General features: G+C 34.7%; 1 protein-coding gene across 1 annotated transcript in view; it reads left to right on the top strand.

Annotated features, from left to right (window-relative positions):
• The first annotated feature begins 730 nt into the window (after positions 1-730).
• The window catches only part of LOC140755155 (retina and anterior neural fold homeobox protein 2), a 57634-nt gene continuing 34817 nt past the window's right edge, over positions 731-23547 (top strand). Inside the window, exons 1-2 of the mRNA XM_073090364.1 lie at positions 731-1145; positions 17932-18182. Of these exons, the coding sequence (XP_072946465.1) occupies positions 731-1145; positions 17932-18182 (666 nt within the window). The remainder of the gene's footprint in view (positions 1146-17931; positions 18183-23547) is intronic.

The raw sequence follows: 23547 nt of genomic DNA, 5'->3' as shown, positions 1-23547 counted from the left end.
AGATTCGTTCAAGCGGTCAGTCGGAAAAGCTGTTATTGTTTGGTCACCGGTTAACCGATTTGGTTAAATTCGTGTGTTAACAAGCAATGTGCTGTTTGCTCTCTGGACTCGCTCACACAAACGTATGCACCTAATTGACTGCGAACTGATTAATTGAAAAACAATTTGAATGGAGTGATGATTAATGAATGCTTTAGTATTATAATAGGTATATGCATATGCTTACCTATTTAAGATACTATGAATTCACTTGTATTTTGTTGAAGTATTATTCCTATTCAAAGGTTTACGATGATTCTGATTACTTCATGATCTAAAACTAGATAAACACCAAGAAAATGCAAAGCCTGTAGAAACAATACAAGACAATAAAGTTCCGACCAAATTGGCATTGTTACCTTAACGTCTTAATAAAACTCTTTGAAGTGAACCCAACTAAACACTAACAAGTCGAGCGCGGCTCAAAGAGCGCGATCAACTCTAACACCTCGCACAATCGGCCCAATCAGAGGTAAAAAACACTATTGAGCGCCTCAATACCGTAAGGAACTCCGAGGGGAAAATGCTAATACGCTGCTTCTTGCGCCTTGCCAAACAAAATCACTTCGCGACCCCAAATTCGCACTTTCAATGGGCAATTTTGCCCCCCCTCGAGCAAGCTCCGCCCCATTCGTAACCTCGAGCGAGGCCCGGAACGCGGGAGTTAGTGACGCTCGCGCGCTCGAGTGAGATGGACGTGCCTGAGGATCGGTATTATGGCTCTCAGACGCCGGACCGATCTGAGACCAACAGTCCGCGATCGCAGATGAGTAGTCCGAACTCGACCTCCTCGATAAATGTGACCGACCAGTCCATATCGCTGTCGCAGCACCAACAGAACTTAGAGACGTTGAACAGAATGGGGATGTTCTTCCATGCGCAACAGATGCATCTGAATCAAAGTTTTGACGCTGTGAAGTCGCGGTTAGGGTTGACCCAAGTGGCCGGTGTGAGTCAGGGCCCACGGCACACGATAGACGCTATCCTAGGACTGAACGCGGGCCGGCAGGTGGGCAGAGTGCAGAGTGAGTTCGAACAGAGGAGAGACGAGAGGGAACGGGAGTGTGACGCTGTTCCCGTGTCGCCGGGTGCCGTCGAAAGTGCTGGTAAAGTTCTAACTGTTTATATGCAATATATTCTACCGAAAACTTCATTAGACTGTCATTGTTCACTAAAGTACCAAAATGTCATAAAGTATCCATGCGTCCAAAACAGGAGATTACATTTTGATTATCCAAACACGATTCCATTTGTCATTGAAAATGTTTGAGTGTTTGAGTTTGGTGATATACAACAAATAATCAGCTACTAATGGAGCCAGTGCCAATCTGAAACAATGCTTTATTCAACTGTTAATAGTTCACTTATATTCAAAACTTTAGGACAATCTGTATAATAAGGATTGTAGAAACATCTTAAAACAATTTTCATATTCTATTTTCATTATGTTTTTTATTAAAAAGAAAAAAGATAGATAACATTCGCGTTGCACGGGTTACACGTTGAAACAAATTGTTCAGGATAACTTTTAATGTTGATTTAATTTTATCAAGCCCTAAGTGATATTTTAACAATTAAATATAAACAAATAAAGAAATAATATTATTATGTACATACAAATACAATAAATAAAAAGTGATTAATTATTTATTTATATAGTGGTTGTTTAAAAACGGAAATATCTAATTAACTTTGAATAATAATAATTTAGATATCAATGTAAAGATTTTCTATTCACAAATAACTTTATTTATCGCCGACGGAGTGGGTTTCCATTATAAGTTTTGTGAAGAGGCATGGTAAGTAGTTCCTGCAGCCCATGGACCAACTCAATATAGAACGCACGCTTTACTTAAGCCGTTTGGCCCCTCCGAGGACTGAGATTATTATTTCATATACACCTAAATCGCAATTGAAACTAAGATAAAGCTGTTGCTACAAGTTATGGAAATCAGAAGTTTCGAGGTTGTTTGTCCAAACGTAATTTGGTAGCGATTTTTTTTATTTTTCAAAAATGTCTCTATCTATACCTACAGTCTCATCCAAATTTTCTACGGTCTCCACTTTATGACTTAGTTCTAGATGCCGTGTCTATGAACGCAGTTACCATTTTACAGCAGATATTCTTCAGGATCCTTTTACATTCCGCCGCTGGTTTTTCATACCACTATCTGCCGTACGGCCACTACCCTCGGCTTGCTAAGTGCTAAATGTCGGTGAACACCAATTACCAATCAATGGCCTCCATACATACTTCTCTAATTATATTAATTTCCTCAATTTTTAGCTAAATCAGTAAAAATACTGATTACTATTAGCTTGCGTGGTAAGGGAGAAATAGTTTTACGAAGTGTTTCAGCTTAGTCCTCAGGGGTAGCGGCGCATCTATGGCCGACCTTGGGTAGGAATATCTAATCCTATAGGATTGATTACAGATGTCCATAGGCGGCAGTAGCTGCTTACCATCAGGTGGACTGCATGCTCGTCTGCTACTTCTATATTCTTAAAAAAAAAGGAATTTAATCCAAGATCAGTATATGACTATTAGCTTAGAGTCCACGGTTCTACGGCGTAGACCGGAAGCACAGCTTATGTAGTAAATAAATAATTATGTAAAGATTATACCTATGTCTATGCGGGTAACTCTAGAGTATTGCAATGAAAAAATACAAAATAGAATGAGGCTGATTTGGTCACTAATTTTATCATCACCATTATTAGGTAAGTAAGTGAGAAATAAGTAAACAAAATACTTTATTCATGAACATTCGCAAAACGTTCTATTGTCAGATACGGGTTTACTAACTGACATGTCTTTTACGGCTTGATTTGCTAACGTACCGTCTTGGATCATTTATAGAGGACAATTAAGCGTCCTTACTAAAATGCGAATATCAAGTTATAATAAATATTAAACCAAGTTTTTCAAATTTAAAATTACAGACACTTATTTTATACCGCCCCTTAAATCAGAGGCTGAAATTAAATGTTTTGTACCTGTTTTAGTTTCATAATATCTGTATAGGTGTTTTAGTTTAAATTTAATCACATTTACTCCTGGTCTGAAAAAATAAAATAGGAGATTTAATAAGTACCTACAAAGTTAAATTAGTCAATCTTAATATTTAATAAGGTAGGTGTTTTTAGATTTAGATTATTCTAAAATATGAATGGATATTACATTTACAATTTTAAAGTTATTTCGCACAAAAAATTAGCCTCGCTGTATAGCGAGGAAACGCTGCCAGCGTTCTGGGCACTATGCCGCAAGAAAGAATTTTGGACGACGTTTTTATTTTATAAGTTTAATTTTATTATTATTTATATTTTAATTTAAAATTTTAGTTTATGTTTACTTTAATTATTTGTCTTTTTTCATGTTTTGTTGATTTGTATTTAATATTTCTTAAATAAATGTACGTCTCTGTATATTTTAAAGTTAGGCTTAACTTTTGTGTATATTTTAAGTCAACAATAATATCTTACTAACATCAACATTTTTGTAAACTGCGTAAAATAGTGAATAATTCATTTATTTTGGCACTACATTACCTCAGTTCTAAGAAAATCTAGAAGAGAAATTATGTTTCATTATCAAAATTTATCATTTGGAATTTCGCAATATTTGTTTTAGCAGATAGGTACAATACATATCTTTCATATAATAAACATGACTGTTAGTAATTTGGTGGTTACTCGGTATTGCAATATAAATCGCATTAAAAACGAAAACCTCAAAGATGATTGATGTTCAATTTTAAAATTAATTTTCTACAAAGTTAAAAAGAGACATCAATAAAATGTTTTCTCAAACATGACATACACTGAAATTCAAATGTACAAACAAGACCTTTGCCTTACCGTTGAAGTTATCGTCGATTTTTGAGCCTATCCAAACTTTACGTATCCACTTCATTTATATTTCTTTCTACCCGACTACTCCTACCTACTCCTTCTACCCGACTATTACTACCAGTTAATATTTTTCGAGAGTTTGTACGTATGTGCGTATGTATGTATGTATGTATGTCAAGTGTATGTTCTTGTTGTAATTCCTTGGCACGCTTTACAGCCCAAAAGGCTTGACGGATTTTAACATACGAGGCACCGTTGGATTCTTCACTTCCCTTTTAGAAAATTACATTAAACGAGCTGACCCGGCAAACGTTGTGTTGCCATATAAATAAAAAAATGTTAAGGGTGAACAACCCTTATCACTTAGGGGTATGAAAAATAGATAGTAGCCGATTCTCAGACCTACTGAATATGCATATAAAATTTGTTGAAAATCGGTAAAGCCGTTTCGGAGGAGTATAGTAACTAACATAGTGACACAAGAATTTTATATATAAGAAAATAATAATCATCATCATTTATTTTCAATCTTTCAACCGTGCCTATACTTTAAGAAATATATAATTGCTAAACATTGTATCATATTCGGTACATAAGTTATATTAAAAGAACTAACTTGACCTCAGAATGCCGTGCGACTCTCCGACCGGAAACGCCCGTCATCCGACCCGGTTGAGAAACTAAATCATTATCGATACATTAACGAGTTAATACACAATCGATCTATTGGGAAATCAGAAGGTACATTGATTTGTTCTGTAATATTTGCGATAGCAATCTGTTTAATAAATGTATCTTTCTAATGTTGTGTTTGATGTGTTGTAATGTAAAATAAGTTGGTAAAATGAAGTGCAGTGACTATATACTAGGGATAGCCGCCGACGGCTTTAAATTAATTTCAGTTTGAGAATAAGTATTTTTGTGTGTGTTCTTGTATTTTGTTTGTATGAGAACGCATAAGTTAAGGCATATTTGTAGGTATAAGATTTTTTCGGGTTATTCAATAATATTGAAGTTCAATAATATTAAAACGACATCTATGTTTTAGTAGAATTCTTAAATTCAATATTCAATAGTTTGAATATTTTTATTAGAAAGAATATTCATTTTAATAGATATTATAGATAGCCAATTATTTTTATTCAAATCATTTTACAAATAGAAATACATAAAGTGAAGGGTGATAATATATTAAATAGATTACCGCGAATGACAGTAGTTATGTATACAAAATCTCAATATTGTGATTTTAAGGTTTCAATATTTTTTATTACCGTCGATAATATTTAATGTAATAGCCAGGTATCGTAGGTATTCAAAGTTTATGATTTAATTTATTTTAAGAATTAAAAAAATACATAAAAGGAATTTGTTTCAAGAATATCTCTAAAAATTTATTAAACAGCTTTTTTATTTTCATAAGGTATTTACCATAAATTATAGTACCAATACAAAATCAAAGAAAATATTTCAAAACATCTTCGATTAAATAGGCACAAAACATATATGTTTTTATTAACCGCCATTACGTATCGTTTATTTTTTACAAAACAAGATGGCAGCTGTAGATGGCAACCACAGATAAATAAGAGTGATTGCTAGAAGTATTGCGTAGTTGCATGTGAAGTATATTGTAGCTGTAATATTTATTACTAAGTAGTTTATTTATATAACTGATTGTATTTTATATTGGCATGTGAGATAACATATCATTGATAGTAAGAGATGATAAATTCTAAAGTTATTTTTATACCTATCCATTTTTTTGCATAGGTCTTAATTTCTTTTTTAACCGACTTCAAAAAAGGAGGTTCGGTATACGATCGCTATGTTTTATGCAAACGTGTATGCCGTTGTGTGCGTTTTAGTTATCTGAAAGCAAATCTTACAAGGAACATCTTAATATAAAATACATTAGAGATTTGACAGTTTTCCTGGTAGATCAGGAAAACCTAATTTCATATAAACTTGAAAAATTCAAGTGTTTCCAGACCAATTTGTACTTTACGGTACTTTCTTACCTTAGCATGGGTATAGTCTGATGATTAGATCTTTGAGTAATGGGGTGGAACTCCTCATAACTACCCTTGTTAAATCTAACAATCCGTATTTGTTGAGTAATATCTAAGCTTCAGTTGTAAGAAGAGACTTATGGGCAGCGGGGCAAAAGAGTTACAGAAAATTACAATTTATGTTCTTCATTTTCTTTATGTAGAATCGGAAGAGTTCGACCGAGGAGGTACCATTGCGTCATTTATATTTATCGTAAAGCATTTTTGTGTTTTGGTGACTTCAATTTACATGTAAGTGGCCTTACGGCCTTAGTTGTATATAGCATTTAGCAGATCTCCTGCTGTAAGTGAAGTTAGTTATAGATATCCATGAGCGGCAGTGACAACTTAGCATTCGGTGGACTACAGACTCATTAGCTACCTACTTCCAAATAAAAAAAACGTTAGGAAAATCAGTTTAATATACCTAAATATTTATTAAAATTACCAATAAAATCATTTTTTATCTATTTCTTTCGGTCGTTTCATTCATAGTAATGTCCACTCAGTTTCCATTCATATTAATTTAACCTCTTGTCTCCATGGATTATCACAACCTTGAAGTATTTTTATTTCAAGACATAAAACTATTAAAAGGTAACGTGCAACGAGGCCGGCTCGCTCTAATTTGTGTGAAATTATTAATTAGGCTAATGTTATCTTAGATCTACAGCGGCCGTGCGTACACCGTTACTGGTTAAATAATTTTTCATTCTGTTATTTTGTTATTCTGTTTAATAATACAGTAAGAACTTTCTGTATGAGATGGTTTGTTCAATTTTCTATTATTGTGACATTTTTCACAACTTTTTTGTTCTATAACGTTCTCTATACATTTTGGATAGGTATTCATAAAGGTTAAGTTAAAGTTACCCATTTTTATACATGGTAATGTAAAATCTATGTATGTATGTATGTACAGCGTGTTATTGTATTTTAGTGTATGTATGAAGTGTGTATGTATGTATGTATGTAAGATATTAAACGAATAGGCAAAAGTTTATACAACGATCTTGGTCATATTTTTCAATTATTTATAATGTATTCAAGGATAAATTACATTTGTTTTAGGAATAAATAACCGTATTTTGATTGATTATCAAATTATTAAAAGTATTTAAGGATTTGCTCTATAATTTCTGAATATCTTGTAAAGGCTTCATAATTAATTCATTCCTGATCATTCATATTTTTTATAGTTGGACGAATCTACGATAAGGAAAACTTCAAGGCCAGGTAGAACTGTAAAGCCTTTTTAATTGATTTCATAGAAGAGATCACGCCCAAATGTTGATCTCTTAATAGGAAAGGATATTTAATAACTTTTATGACATCTAATAGCCTGCTACGATAGGTCTACGAACGTCTACGCGGTGCTACGCGCTCCGTTAAAATATTGTTTATAGGTGATGGAACTTTGCGTAGCTGCACTACAATGCTACGCCTCATCATCAACCCATTACTGTCCCACTGCTGGGCACGGGTCTCCTCTCAGAATGAGAAGGATTAGGTCATAGTCCTCCGCGCTGGCCATGTGCGTATTGGTAGACTTCACATACCTTGGAGATTTTTTTTTTTTTATAAATCCATCAGGTATGCAGGTTTCCTCACGATGTTTTCCTTCACCGTTTAAGCAAGTGATAATTAATTTCTATTTTCTAATGCTACGCCTGTTCTGTCTTATTAACTAGTCGACAGTTGTTAAAAGAATAACAGTTCATTTAAATAATCAAAATTTAAAATCATCATAATAATTGCAAAAATGTTTGACTACATGAACAATGTACATACCTACAATAAAATGTATAATGGTTTACTATCATTAAACATTAATAGCAGTGATAGCCTAGTGGTTAAGAAACGCGGCCTCTCGATCGAGGGGTCCGAGGTTCAAATCCCAGGCACGCACCTCTGATTTTCAAATTTATGTGCGTATTAGAAATTAATTATCACTTGCTTAAACGGTGAAGGAAAACATCGTGAGGAAACCTGCATACCTGAGAGATTTATAAAAAATCTTAAAGGTATGTGAAGTCTACCAATACGCACTTGGCCAGCGCGGTGGACTATGGCCTAATCCTTCTCATTCTGAGAGGAGACCCGTGCCCAGCAGTGGGACAGTAATAGGTTGATGATGATGATCATTAAACATAAGTATGACTACTACTTACAATTAAAATCTTAATACAATTGTAATTTTTATAAGGCACTAACTGTTAAAAATATTTTTTATTTCTTTTCACTTTTTGTTTATTACAATCATACAAATATTTTTTATATATATACGGATCAGTTTGTACATATTATTAAAACATTTAAACTTTTTATACCACTACCAAACAACTATACAGTGTACATGAGGCTGCTTAGTTTACATTTTAGTTACACCTGCCATTAAATGCCAAGACACATAAGATTGTATCAAAAAAATACAGCTACTCCAATGCTTCGCTACTCAAAACTTCTGTTCGAAACCTTATGAACTTATTATCTATGTATGCCAAATTTTACTTTAAACCAATAAATATGTTACTACCAGAACCTTTTTAGAATTCCAAAGCCCTTACACAAGAACTTATTTTCAAACAAAAAGTAGATAATAGGCAAAATGCCTAAAATAGAAATAAAAGTTTATTTAACTAATTTTTTTGTTAAAATAAATATTTTTTGTTCGTATAACTTAGCATTAAAACATATTTATATAGCACTTTTCAAAATGCTTATATTAGCCCAAAACCGCGGTAACATATACCAGCTTAAGCCGCTGCTGTGCTTTGGTTTGAAGAGTGAGGTAAGGAAGACATACTTACCCGACGCGTTCAAATTCAGAGGTCACATCTATGGCCGACCTCAGGGAGTCTAATCTTAGTGGACTTGATTAAATATATTCATTTGTGAGAGCAGAAGCCACTTACTATGCACTGCATGTTATTGCTACTTCTATTACACATTTTATGGAATTATAACCGCGTGTCATAAGAATTATACTTGACCCAGCGGTGAGGTCGCTCAACAAACATTTGTGTAGTATCGCGTGCGTCCTCCTGCGTCGTTAATTGCTGGTTCCGACCGAATTTGTATTAATTAGCATTCGTTTATATTTCACATTTCTACACGATTTATAACGGCCATTAAAATAATCAGAGAACAAATACGAATGGTTTTGCTTGGAGCACGCTTCCAATTATGAATAACGTTTGTTGAGGAAAATGGCGGTGTTTATGTTACTTTGGAACTTTACATGTTACTACGTGACGTTTAAATGTAGGGCTGCCGAATGAGTCCTGGGCTTTGTTATCAGAAATTTGGATGTTTAAGGGTAAATTTTGGATGACATTTGTAGACTTACTTCGCTTTGTGTGTGTTCAAAACCCAAGTCGTTTTTTTTGGGCATTTAGTGTGTTCAGCAACTCTCAATAATGTAATGTAATGTAATGTAAAAGTATTCGTAATTATTTTGTGAAATATAATCTAGAATCTTTTTATTTTGTGGTGATGCAATTAAATTTTATGGTTAGAATAATTTTTGATTTCAATATAAAGGGGTTCATATAAAGGGGTTTTGTTCTCTCTTGTATGTTGTAGGCAGAAGACATACTATTATGCTATTGTTTTTCTTAATAAATCGAAAGGACGACTTCTATCATATTTGAGTTGGCACAGTTGTCACACATAAACACCATTTCTCTTTGTAGATATGGCTCAAAATTGGCGTTATTTATATACTGTTTTATATTTAAATTTAAATATATTTAAATAACAGAAAGATATTAACCTTTTATCACTGTCACTTAAAGATAGTGTTATAAGGTTGCCTACAACCTCACCTAGACGTCTAGAATCTAGATGACGTCTGACTTATGGTTTAATTAATAAATCAAAACTAGTTCCGTCTATATGGGTAGCTACCCATTCCACCTCCATCCCAGTCCGTCGTAACATCCATTAGCGGCGCTGATCGGCGGTCGAGCAATCGCGGGCCCATTGCGAACCAATCACCACAATCCAATTGCTAATAGACCCTTCGATTGTGTGTCCTGTAATAATGTTCATTATGTACTGTGATGATATTTAGTATAGTAACTCTAGCTGTAGTAGATAGTAACACTAGCTGCCCCGGTAAACGTTGTGTTGCTACTAACTAACACTAACATTGTGACACGAGAATCTTATTATGTATATAAGATTCTCGTGTCACAATGTTAGTTACCGTACTCCTCCGAAACGACTTTACCGATTTTCATCAAATTTTATATGCGTATTCAATAGGTCTGAGAATCGACTACTATCTATTTTTCATACCCCTAAATGATAAGGGTTGTTCACCCTTAACAATTTTTTATTTATATGGCAACACAACGTTTGCCGGGTCAGCTAGTGTACACTAATATTATAAAGAGGAAAACTTTGTTTGTTTGATTATAATGCTTGTAAGGCTCAAAAACTACTGGACCGATTTTAAAATTTCTTTCACCATTCGAAAGCTACATTATCTACGAGTAACATAGGCTATATTTTATATGAAATATATTTGATAAATAGATTTTGAGGCGGTACAAAGTTTGCCGGGTCAGCTAGCAACATATAAAAATCTGTAATCATCTCCATATAGAACAAATGAAATACATGAGATGCGTTATGTAAAATACACATAAAAGATATATGGTGCTACGAGTACCAACATTAGTCTTGCGTGTCTGAACATCAACATTTTGCTATTTTAGATTTCATTATATGAAATTGTTAGCTAAACCTGTGTTCCATTTAAAATTGGCTGAACAAAACACACATTGGAAGGCTTCACACACTTTTTGTTTTGTAAAGATCTCTCAGGTTTCCTTACGATGTCATCCTTACCCGTTACAGCAAAAAATAATTAGTTAACAAGAAAACATTAATTTTTAATATCTAATGTTTTATCTATATTGAAATCCCACGATACCCTCCTCTAATATACCTACTCCAGAGCCCCATATAATGTGAATAGGTACTATATAAGCGACTCATAACACCAATGCTGTAATTCAGCGTGCATACGAGCGCCGGCCGCAGCGTAATTGAATGCCGAATGCGAATCGATTGTCGCCACAATTCACTTACGTTAATAAAGCATCGATTATAACGCCATCTATGATGTGCTCGGGTATGTTTTGACTCGAATATAGTTATGTAGACGCTTTATACATAGCCCCGTACTAGGATTCTGTGTCATCCATCAGTCTTTAAAAGTCCACTGTTGGACATAGGCCTCCCCTAATCTGCGCCACTCCGACCGGTCTTGAGCCGTCTGAATCCAGCGGTTACCCGACGTCCGCTTCAGGTCATCAGTACCCTTAGTATGAGTTTTTATTTTTTTACAAAAATATCTGTTTTCGTATTTGTTTACGAATTAACAGTTCGCTGGGCGAAAATTCAAAAGCAGTCATTTTTGTAAAAAAGTAAAAACTCATACTAAGGGTACTGTGGATACAGCTGGATAGCAGTGGGACAAAAATCGGTTGACGATAATGACATAAAAGATATTATTGAAACTGAAGTCGAAATTACCTTACACGGAAGATTGTTTTTATTAAGGGATTACCTTTAGACAAAACAAGATGGCATTAAAAATATTACGTGATTTTTTATAACACTGATTTAAGTGTTTATCGTCGCGTATGGAGGTGATACTAACTCTATGTAAAACAAAGGCTCTATTCTACCTGAAGCCGATCATATCTATGATCCGCAATGTATCATTGCCACTCTTCTCTACTCTATCTACTCTAATATTATAAAGAGGAAAACTTTGTTTGTTTGTTTGGTTGTAATGAATAGGCTCAAAAACTAATGGACCGATTTTAAAAATTCTTTTACCATTCGAAAGCTACATTATCCACGAGTAACATAGGCTATATTTTATATGAAATATATTTTATAAATAGATTTTGAGGTGGTACAAAGTTTGCCGGGTCAGCTAGTGTGAAATAAAATGGTCATGTAAGTTAGCCTGCATCCACATCCTTCCAACAACGCAACAACTACTTCACACTAGAAATAAGCAATGTTAATGATTATCCAAATTGAATTAACATACAATAAATTAACATTAACATCATGTAGTAATTAAGCATATTATCATTCCTCTGACATCTTTACACTCTCGTGGTAGATAAACGTGTTATTCATTTTCATTAGTCTATAATTAATCGTGTTCGGATTCGCTCGCAAATGTATTGTAATTCACTACAAATTAAGCCAGCATCATCGCACAATGAAATTATCATTAACATAAGAGTCATTAAACTGTCATGGACGAACCGACTGCCACGAACGACTCAATCATTACCAATTAATAAGCACAAAAAAGAAATTTAATTAAAAAAAATCATTAATGCCGAAGAGCTTTAATATGTACCAACACACCAAATCTGACACGTGATTAGGGTTGCAACATCGAAAAAACAACGAGACAACCCATTATGGTCGATAATGCCGCGAGTGTTGCCAGATTATCGATAATTATTACAAAAAGGAGAGGCGAGATCGTATCGTGATAAGTGTAAAACATCTTAATGCGTTGCTCATAATGTTTTTATTTGTTTTGGCCTGCCGCTTGTAATCTCTCGGTAATCTTAATGCGACGATCCGTCTCTGTCGCACTTTGTTAGTATGGTAACGAGTGAGAGGGACAGATGTATGGTAGTTGGCGTGTTTTGATCGCTCAATCTGCTCTGACAGGGCTGGCACAACTCAGGTTTTGTCGCTGTACGATTCCTGATTTCTTAATCGGCTAAGAATGACAGCGGCCGTCGGGTTCGAAGATTGAATTAAACTGATGTCTCTATCTTATTTACTGTTAGATAAAAGGACTTAAGATTGTAATGGTTTTATAATCGTGTGCTAAGTTCAACGTGAGACGTAAGAGGTTGTAAGCCTTGTGTTATCGAAATACTTAATATAAAATATTTATTTATAACCAACTTGCATATTTTTAGGGTTCCGTGGCCAAAAGGCAAAAAGAAAATCCATATATTATGTTCTAACGGATTGCCGTTTGTCGTTTAATATGGAGAATATTAGCACTACATGTAGGAAATTTTAGATAATATTAAATAGACATTGATAAATAACCAATGCATATTTTTAGAGCTCAAACGTAAAAACAAACCAAAAATAATCCTTATATTCTGTTCTGTCCGTCCGTCAGACTGTTTGTCGTTTAATACAGAGACCATTAGCCATATAGTGCTATATATAGGAAATTATAAAGGTATTATTCTGAATTTAAAATCAATCGCTGTACAATGGTTTAATGAAATAACAACAATAAATAGGGGTGCACTCTACATATGTTCAATGGAGGGATAAAACAATGTCAGCATAAAAGTATGTAAGTTAGTAAATAAGTATACATGTGAGGCGTAAATTTTTACATAAGTCTGCAAAAATATGTACATAAAAGTTTAAAAATTACTCGATAAGTTCCTAAAGTATACTTTTCATTCATTCTTAGATTATGGTGGTCTAAAACTCTTAAAATCGAGATTTACACGGGAGTAAAAAATAGGAAAACAGTTTTATAATTTTTTTTTGCTGTCAGTAAAATAATGTCTCGACTGTACCATTAGGTTAAGATTAACATTGTAAAAAACATTTTTTTAAAAGATGTGTGTTAAAGAGTTTCTTCTTTTTCATAACGAAACACCTTGTGAAGTGATGGTAGTTGTATTGACATTCAAAAAATGCTCTGTAAAGAACCTATTTTGAATAAAAGAAAATGATTTAATTTGATTTGACTACGGAACCCATCACTACGCGTGACTACACACACTTGCCCATTTTATCTTTAGATCGTCAGATAGTGGCGCAAATGGCATTGCCGAGGTACATCTTTCACATTTTTTTCAGTGTCACTTTTATTAGTATTATTTGTCCATTAATTCATGCCACTTTAAGATGTAATATAACTGCTCACTTTCCTTTAATATTTATTGTTGGTTTATACAATATTGTTTATTTTTTTGATAAAATGTAAAAGGTTATATTATTATTAAGCTTAACGGATGGACTGACATTCTCACGGAACTTTCTTTTATAATTATTTGCAATGATATGAGACGAGGTATGTTATGTTAGTGATGTAACGAGTATTCGCATTAAAATATAATATTCGCTGTATCACTATTATGTAGTAGGTAGACTTCCTAACTCATATGCAAACATTGCTACATGTAAACCGATATTTAATTATCTCTGAATGAATATGTAGTATTTATGCGCTCGTCTTAGGGTCCCTACCTTTCATAAAGACACTACCCTTTCCGAGTTTAATTCCCGACTAAGCAGACAGTTGTTTAGGTACTTCTCTGATGTGACCATATCATCCAGGACAAATGGACTATTCTTGTATGGTAATATGAGCGAAGAATGTGTAATCTCCAATTACAATATTTTTACTACTTCGCCAACAAGTACAGAGGTGCCAGCTACATACAGACATTACATGCATTCACATACATAATGCGCCACAAGTATATTAATAGATACCAATTACGTACATACATTGATACACACACATACATAAAGAAGTCAAATTAAATGTACAACTCTACGGGTGCATTTACAATTTGTTGGATCCTATATATTTTATAATACCGGAACAGTTCCAAGATCTGACACAACCCGCTAGGGGCGCTGATTGGAAATTATATGGGCAAATACATAAACAAATACCAAAACAGTCATATTTGTCAAAACGTAAAAACTCAGGGTAAGGGTACAGAATACGGCATTTCACACCAACACACACAAACGCTTGTTTATAAAACGGCCGAGGCTGGACACGCTGGAATAACAAAAGTTCATAAATTCAAGTCAACTCGAAAATTGATGGACCAACAGACACGCGCCGCCGGCCAGCTGCAAATGTTATCATTTTTCGTTTACATTCTGAGCGAATGTGCACAACATTATGTAAACATGGCGTAAAACTCGTAATTAAACTGCCAGTTGAATTTGGCGTTTCGATTCTGACAGTATGAGTTGATATAAGCTGTAAATCCAATCTCATGTTGTTAATTCAATCGGACCTACTAAGGACTTACTAAAAATCGAAACTTTGTATTGCAGTAGACAAAAACTGCAACTAAAGTTTTTTTTTGCGTTGCAGTTTTCGTAAACTCATACTGTCCCACTTTTGGGCATAGGACATACATGCCCAGAAGTGCCTAAATTGTAACAGACGTTCAGGTCAAGTGCGAATTAGTATCTAGACTTCACGCGTCCTTGAGAACATTTGCAAAGGTTTCCTTAGGATGTTTTTCTTAACCGTTTAAGCAAGTGATAATTAATTTCTGAAAGGCGCTTAACTGAATGCCTGTCAACCTTGGAATCCTCATTTGAGACGCCGAAGTTCCATAACTAGATTACTGCTAATAGTTTGAAAGTGGTAGAACCCTTTGTGGTTCGACTCCAACGTCACCACCGCCACGCCTACGTCTACCTAATAACAGCAGTGTTAGGCACTTCTGTGTTCCGTTTTGAAGGGTGTGGTAAGGCAGACAAACTTTTCCGAGGCGTTCCAGCTTAGTCCTCAGGGGTAGTGGCGCATCTGTGGCCGACCTCAGGTAGGAATATCTAATCCTATCTGGGGTTGATTACAGATGTCCATGGGCGGCAGGAGCCACTTACCATCAGGTGGACTGCATGCTCGTGTGCTACTCCTATATTATAAAAAAGTATAATTTTTCGTTTACATTCTGAGCGAATGTGCACAACACTATTCATGTAAACACGGTATCTACGAACCCGTAATTAACCCGTCAGGTGACTCTTTGTTTGAATTTTCAGATAAATGCTAAATTTCTCGCAGTTAATTTAACGAAATTTAGATCTATTGTTTCACTTTTGTCTAATATGCCTAATGAATGAGAGGTACTGTGGTTGTTGCAATTAATGGTTTTTCATGCAAAATGTCTTGTTCGATTCCCAGTTAGGTTATTTGGATTTAATTTTGTTTGTAATCTTGAAAATTATAGAACTTCCAGAATAATGTGGTAAGGGAGACATACTTGTCCGAGGCGTTCCAGTTTATTCCTCAGGGGTAGCGGCGCATCTGTGGTCAAACTCAGGTAGGAATATCTAATCCTATCTGGGGTTGATTACAATGTTTATGTTCGGCAGTAGCCACTTACCATCAGGTGGCTCGTATGCTACTCCTATATTATAAAAATAAATTCAGGAAACTCGGTTGAAAACGGTTGAAAATGTACAGCTTTATACAAAGTTCTCGCGTATTATTCAAGTGAATTAGGTGTTCAGCTGTGTTTTTGTCAGACAATTAATATCGTTGGTATCCTCGTGTTATGCGTGTCGAGATTTGAATGTAATTGCATTATCGGGCGGCGGTCGGAAGTGCATTAGCATACACAAACTGTAGCGTTCCGGCTGATTTATTGCGGTGTTGTGGATAATTGCAGTTCTGCTGTCGTTCATATCTCGTATTGCAGGTGCTTTTTTGGATGTAAATATTTTTGTGGCAGTTATATTTTTACAAACTCATTTAACTGCTTTGTTAGTCCACGGGTGAGACATCTTGTAACTGAAAATTAAACCAGTTATCCTCAATGTATTAAGCTGATATTTTGTATAACGGTTCGGTATTAATATCATTTCATTTTAAACTTAACATGGCGGACACACTAAGACTAATTAATTATTTTATGCACTCCTAATAGGTGTCTAATAAAATAATGTTTTGTAAGAACTTTTCAACATTTGGTGTTCTAAATGACCATTTTGTAAAGTCACTGTGCTGTGTTTGGTCTGTCAATGTGAAGATACTGATATTTAGCAATGCCACAACGATTTCATGAAAAAGCGACGCACCATCGAAAAGCTTTAAATGGACAGTTTTAATAGCGTAAATTTAATTACACTTTTAACTATGTTAATGTAACTGTTTTATAAAAATGTATATGAAAAAAGTAGATTTTGATTTTGCTGATACGTATGACAATAAAAATTAAAAAAGTAAGTGCCCGTATTATAATCATTACACATAGATATGGTTTTCACAGAAAATTATTTGTTTTACATTAGCATAGACATTTTTTTTTATTTTGCTTAATAATATTTTCTCTACCAACCTACAGCTCAATTATGGGCGTGGTGCCCAGCATTGGGTCACAACAAACGATTGCAGCATTAATGTATATTTCAATAACAATATAATTCAGTGCAATTAGTCCGTCCTCGTTGTAGTGTGTAAATTGGAATATAATTGCATTAGCAGGACACGGCGGGAAATGCATTTGCATACGCAAACATCGGCCTGTTTGCTTTACTGCCTTGTAGCGGGTAATTGCGGCTCCGCTATCTTCCGCTATCTTTGGATATGATACATGATTTCGTGAAACAAATGGAAAGTAATAGTAGGCCTCGGGTTAGAAATTCGAAGGAAATATAATCGCCTGGTATACGCCGGGCTGTTTCGCGAAAAAAAATACTTTTGCTTATTATATACCTTCTACTTACCTATGTGAAATACCCTTTTTGACCGAGTCCCTAGTAAATTGATCTTCTACCAATTTAGATAACTGTTTATTTATGTACCTACCTACTGGCGTATTTATAAGAAAAATAACGTAATAGTTTAGTTATGCAACTATGTAGGTAGACTTAAGACATAACGTAAACAATTGTATTGGAAAGTTATTATTAAAAGCTAAATTTGTAGAAGGTATTGTAATATTCAATAACATATAAAGAAAATTTGTAAAAATTTTTCAGATGTTTAATTTGAGTAGAAAACATTTTTATAACAAGAACTGATATTTGATCTGCTCAGGCAATTGACAACTGGTGCACCCAGAATTATACTTTCTGTGCACTTTTCTAGCTCGAAGAAATGACAACTATAGTGATATTGAATATAGTCAGTACTTTAGTCCAAATGCTTCAATAAAAAAGCCAAACTGGACTCATTCCATTTATCTGTTCCCAGGCGAGGGTTCCTGCAACAGCAACGACGGCTTCAGCCGCACGCCACCAGACGACAAGTCCGCGAGCGACGACGAGGGTCCCCGACCAGGCTCCGCTGCAGACGGCAAGAAGAAGCATCGTCGCAACCGCACCACCTTCACCACGTACCAGCTGCACGAGCTCGAGCGCGCCTTCGAGAAGAGCCACTACCCTGACGTGTACTCGCGGGAGGAGCTCGCTATGAAGGTCAACTTGCCGGAGGTCCGCGTACAGGTTAGTACTTTGAAGAACTTTTCTTGCTTTCACAGTGTCGCCACAACTTCTGTCTAATGTCGTAATGTAGTAAACTTTTATTTGTCGGGTGATAGAAACGCTATGTTTATTCTTGTCTATTGAGTCTTGTGACGACGATGTAGAGCTGCTACAAAATAGTTTTAAAGGTGAGGCGTTACTAATGTATGGCGTCCCTATTTATTTGGATACAGTACGAATATGCCATCAAGTCTGAATACAGGTTTCTTGATTTATTTATGAATTTCTGTCCAGTTAATTAAATAATGACAATGAGATTTTCCAGTATTATTAGTTTCATGAGTTTTACATGATATTATTTTAATTACGTGGTGACGATAATATAATAAATTTTACCACATTTTGTTAATTAACTTATCGATTATGAACAATTAGCTTTACATTCGTGCAATGTGGCTGAGTATAACAAAGGCCTCTCGAGTAGATTAGCCGGTACGACCCCGCTTGACTTGTGCGCAAACACGCCGTTTAATATTCAAAAATCAAACTAAACGAAATATCCTCTATTAAGTGAAATAAGAACACTTCGCAAACAGAGGGTCGTAGAGAAGGGTAAATGGCAATAATGAACCCAAAGGGGCTTATGCCACTCAATCCCCGAGACGAACATATGTCAAGCGCCCCTAACCAGAATGACAGGAACCTACCCACCCTCCTCTACTCTAATAAAATAGATGATAAAGGGGAAGCTGTAGCCGATTTCGGGTGTCTCACTAAACTGGTCCATTCCTAATTGCTTTCTTATACCGCGATAAAAGTGCGTACGTTTAAGGAAATATAGTTTTTATTGCATTGCAGTAAAGTGAAGGATAATGTATGTGGATGTTGGTTTCTGAGCTCTCGCTAAATAATGCGGTTGTGAGCTAATCTCCCACTTTGTCGGTAATAAAGGGTTGCGCCGTGTCGATGGGAAACTGTGTCATTTTGCCCATATTACTGAAGGACCGCGAGCTATTTGTAAAGGGTTTGGACATGAACTATCTTGGAGTAGTGTAATGTTCTATTGGAAATATAATATTAGTCTGTAACCTAGCACTATTTTTACATCATAAGTACATATTTTTTTTATTATAACGGTATTTTTTCTAAATAAAACGATGATACCTGTCATCGTTTTATTTTTTATCGACTTTTTTGCACATCGTGGATGATACAATAGTTTAGCTTCCTAAATCTTCATTTACTATATAGCAAAAAAATATGATGTGAAATAGAAATTGTGAGAATATTGTTTTGAATTAGTGACAAATAATGTGTAGAGACTTCTCTTTCTACGATAAAAAAGTTGAGTGTTTCTCGGTGAATAAAAAATAAACGAGAAATAGATAACTTATTTCCTTTGGGAAGTCTATTAAAAATTCTACAGTAAAACGAACACACACACTAAGACGAACACATTCAAGAAACGTCTAAATTCATTATTTAGATTTGGGCCTGATCCGGAATCGAATCCAGTACACTCCGCGTATCAATGATATGGTGGCCCCTTTTATAGAAATATGGGCAAAATATATGTATGTACTACGAAGGTTTATTCAACTCAACAGCTATTAGACAAAGACTAAATGAATTTACTTTAATTATCCGTCAGGTCCGTAATGAGAGACGTTTCAATTAGCAACCCTTCTCTGCGGTCATCCCCAATGTTGCCGAAACGAAACAATTATTGTTTTTAACTAATTATACTGAGCTAATAGAAAATTAAATGAATGGTATATATAGATCCAGTATGTGCGTATTAGAAATTAATTATTTCTTACTTAAACGGTGAAGGAAATTTTAAGCCTAGGAGTTATTTAAAGACAGAAAAAACACGCTAAAATTGCCCAAGAAAAATCGTTATTCCTGATGATCATCATAAGTTGAAGGGAAAAAGATATTAAAATCGTATATTGTCATCGATTCTTGATAATTGTTCAAAATTTTAAATTAATCTGACCGTTCAAAGTGAGTAAGAATCGACTTCGACACTTCCCTTACATACCCAGATACAGTCAAGCTAATAAAAGTGTGGTAAAAAAGGTTTGAAGGTTGTGAAGTCTACAAATTCGCACTTAGCCAGCGCGGCAGACTATGGCCTAAATGGATTATGCTTTACAACCAGAGAAGATTTGTCAGCCCTTCTAAGCCCTCCAGGGTTACGAGAAAAAGTTGTTTAATTACTATCTTTCTTGTATAGTATAGTTAAAATGATTAGCCAACGCGGTAAACTATAGCCTAAATTGATTATTTTTTAGAATAAGAGAAACGTTGGCAGCCTTAAGTAACCCTTCTAAGTTATCCAATAGAGTTGCGAGAAAAAGTAGTTTAATTACTATCTTTCTTGGATAGTTAAAATGAAAGTTAATCTTAACCCAGTAAACCTAGCTACCAGGAACTCAGAAAGTGTAGGTACGAGTAGATGTAGTCGAATTAAAACGGTGTAGCGAGGTGTTGTCGGCGCTGGTTTAAGCGAATTACCGGCCGCGTCCGTCGCCTCGGTGCTATGCTCGCCTAGTACTTCCACTAGCGAGCAGTAAAAGTAGTTTTAAAAATAGTGTTTTTTTTTCGGTGAACCATAATGAGTTTTTGTTATAATATAGGAGTAGCAGACGAACATGCAGTTCACCTGATGGTAAGTGGCTACTGCCACCTGGACATCTCTAATCAACCCCAGATAGAATAAGATATTCCTACCTTATGTCGGCCACAGATGTGCCGCTAACCCTGAGGACTAAGCTGCAACGTGTTGAAAAAGTATGTTTTACGACACCCTTCAAACCAGAACAAAGCAGAACTTAACACTGCTGTTATGCGGCAGAAATAGATGTGACGGTGGTGCCGCTGGTGTCGAACAACAATGGGTTCTACCAACTTCAATTTGGACTATTTCAATATTGGACTAAATTAATATATCAATACCATATACGAATCATTGCTCTCCACTGCAGGGCAAAGATTTTGTACACCACCATTGCAAAGTGCTTAAAAAATCTACCCCTATGATCCCGCACCTTTCCATTTCACTTGAAAAAATGCAAAAGTAACTCTTAAAACACTATCTCTAAGTACATCTTCTTATCTGATCTCGTTAACTATTAAACGTCTATAAAATCAGTCGCTCATAAACAGCCATTGTTAAATGCATGTAACAACAGAACCATAAAATAATGGTCTTTGAATCTGAATAAAACAATCGAATTTAGGGGTCTACATTCATTGGTATCCAAGCGTTTAAAGAGCTCTAACTTTAGACTGTTGAAATCCATGGATATTGTTTGGAATGATATAACCAGCATAAGAGACCTCTAGCTACATACATTTAATAAGCAATACGAGGTCTTGTGATTTGGCTGGTTTTGTAATGGGTGAAATGTTACTATTAAACGGTCTTTCATGTTCAAGAGGTGTATTAAAAGTACATTAACAGACAAACAGACACAATGAGAGAGCGATGATAATCGAATTCGCGTAGCTCCATTAGATTAGGGTGGCCATGACGAAACTAAATGGGGGATATTCCATAAATACGTCCTCTATCCTTCTTTTATGTTTATGTTATTAGGTTTTTGTATAATTCGTTTATGTGTTGTCTGTTAAATAACAGTTTTTATGTTAATTAAGATATATTGCACATTAAATAACTATCGTTAAAAAAACACCTGCTTCTCATCAAATTATAAATATTAACATTTCCATTTAAAATAGTGAGTCATAACAAGTAATTAATTAAAAAAATCAAAAACCCGACTGCACCAAAAAGGCTGAAGTAGAATTTCCAAAAGCAGTGAAATAGGCATTTCGTTATTTTTATCCAGAAAGCCACATATAAAGTTTCAAAGTAGGTGACTGCTTCAAAAACAAAAGATGTTCAAACAATATTATCCTATTTTATCCTCGTAGTGCTCATTTACGCTATATAAAGATCCTAAAAAATGTGTAAAATTCCAGCACGCTTAAGTTCAGCGGTTTCCCTTTGCGTCGATCTCTGGTACAGCAACTCACTCATTTAGTCAGACAGTCATCTTGATGTGTATATACGAGTTTATATGTACTAGCTGACCCGGCAAACGTTATGTTGCCAAATAAATAAAAAAATGTTAAGGGTGAACAACCCTTATCACTTAAGAGTAAAAAAATATAGATGTGGCCGATTCTCAGACCTAGTGAATATGTATATAAAATTTGGTGAAAATCGGTGAAGCCGTTTCGGAGGAGTACGGTAACTAACACGAGAATTTTATATATAACATATATTATATAACGTATGTGTAGTCTCCTCTTAATTTCCTGTATTTTGACACCCTACTCGATAGGTTTGGTTAACTTTTTTTAAAACGTGTTACTACTCGTATTTCAAAAATTCACCATTTACGGTCTATAAAATATATAACTTCAGTAAATCAAAGTTTCGGTCATTATTTTACCTCGTTAGAGGTAGAATTTCATTATTTTTATCTAACAAGCCTGATGCAAAATTTCATAGTGTTTGCTTCAAAATTGACGATTGTTCAAATGAACTTTAAACCCTTATTTTACCCTCTACGGGGTTGATTTTTCGGAGGACGATAAATAAATGCGTCCTTGTTCCTATCCAGAAAGCCAAATATAAAATTTTATAGTAGTTGCTTCAAAATTAAAGGATTTCAAAAAAACTGTTTTACCCTATTTTACCCTCTTTAGGGTAGAATTTTCAAAAGGCCTTTCTTAGTACTTATTCACTCTATATAGAGAACCAATGTGCAAGATTTCAGAAGTGTAAGGTCCTTGGTTTAGGATGTACGTTGATTTCTGAAAAATTAAAAAGTCATTTAGTTAGTCAGTCAGTCAGTTACCTTGCTGTTTTATATATATACAAATATGTTTTTATAATCTCCGTTTAATTTCCTTTCATTTGATATCCTACTCGATAGGTTCGGTTAACTTTTTTTTTTAAATGTGTTACTATTTCGCGCCAAAAATCCGCCATTTTGGTTTTTTTTTACTAACACCTATCTAAGGACACTCGGGTCATTGAGACAAATATAATGACACCTTAACTGTTGAAATTTATCCAGCCGTTTGTTAGATCGGGTCAAATAAAGAAAGACAAACATACAAGATACGCGCGAAAAACATAACCCTTCCTTGGCAGTCGGGTAAAAATATCTCTAAAACTCTCTATTTCTGTATCGTGTGAAGTACTTTCATTAAAGTCAATAATTATAATAATATAAGTAATTAAAGTTAAGGTATTTTATTAAACACTCATGTACAGCTGAAAAAAGTATAGTACACATTTTGTCAATAATATAAAACATATTATTTGTGAAAGAAAATTGTTCTCATTTTATTATTTACTTCATTC

This window comes from Epargyreus clarus, unplaced genomic scaffold (assembly GCF_041222505.1).
Source record: "Epargyreus clarus isolate Ecla_fem2 unplaced genomic scaffold, WU_Ecla_fem_2.2 ptg000032l, whole genome shotgun sequence".
In the NCBI taxonomy this organism is placed as follows: Eukaryota; Metazoa; Arthropoda; class Insecta; order Lepidoptera; family Hesperiidae; genus Epargyreus; species Epargyreus clarus.
Note: the sequence above shows the minus strand (reverse complement) of the source record. Positions and strands in the feature narration are given on the sequence as shown.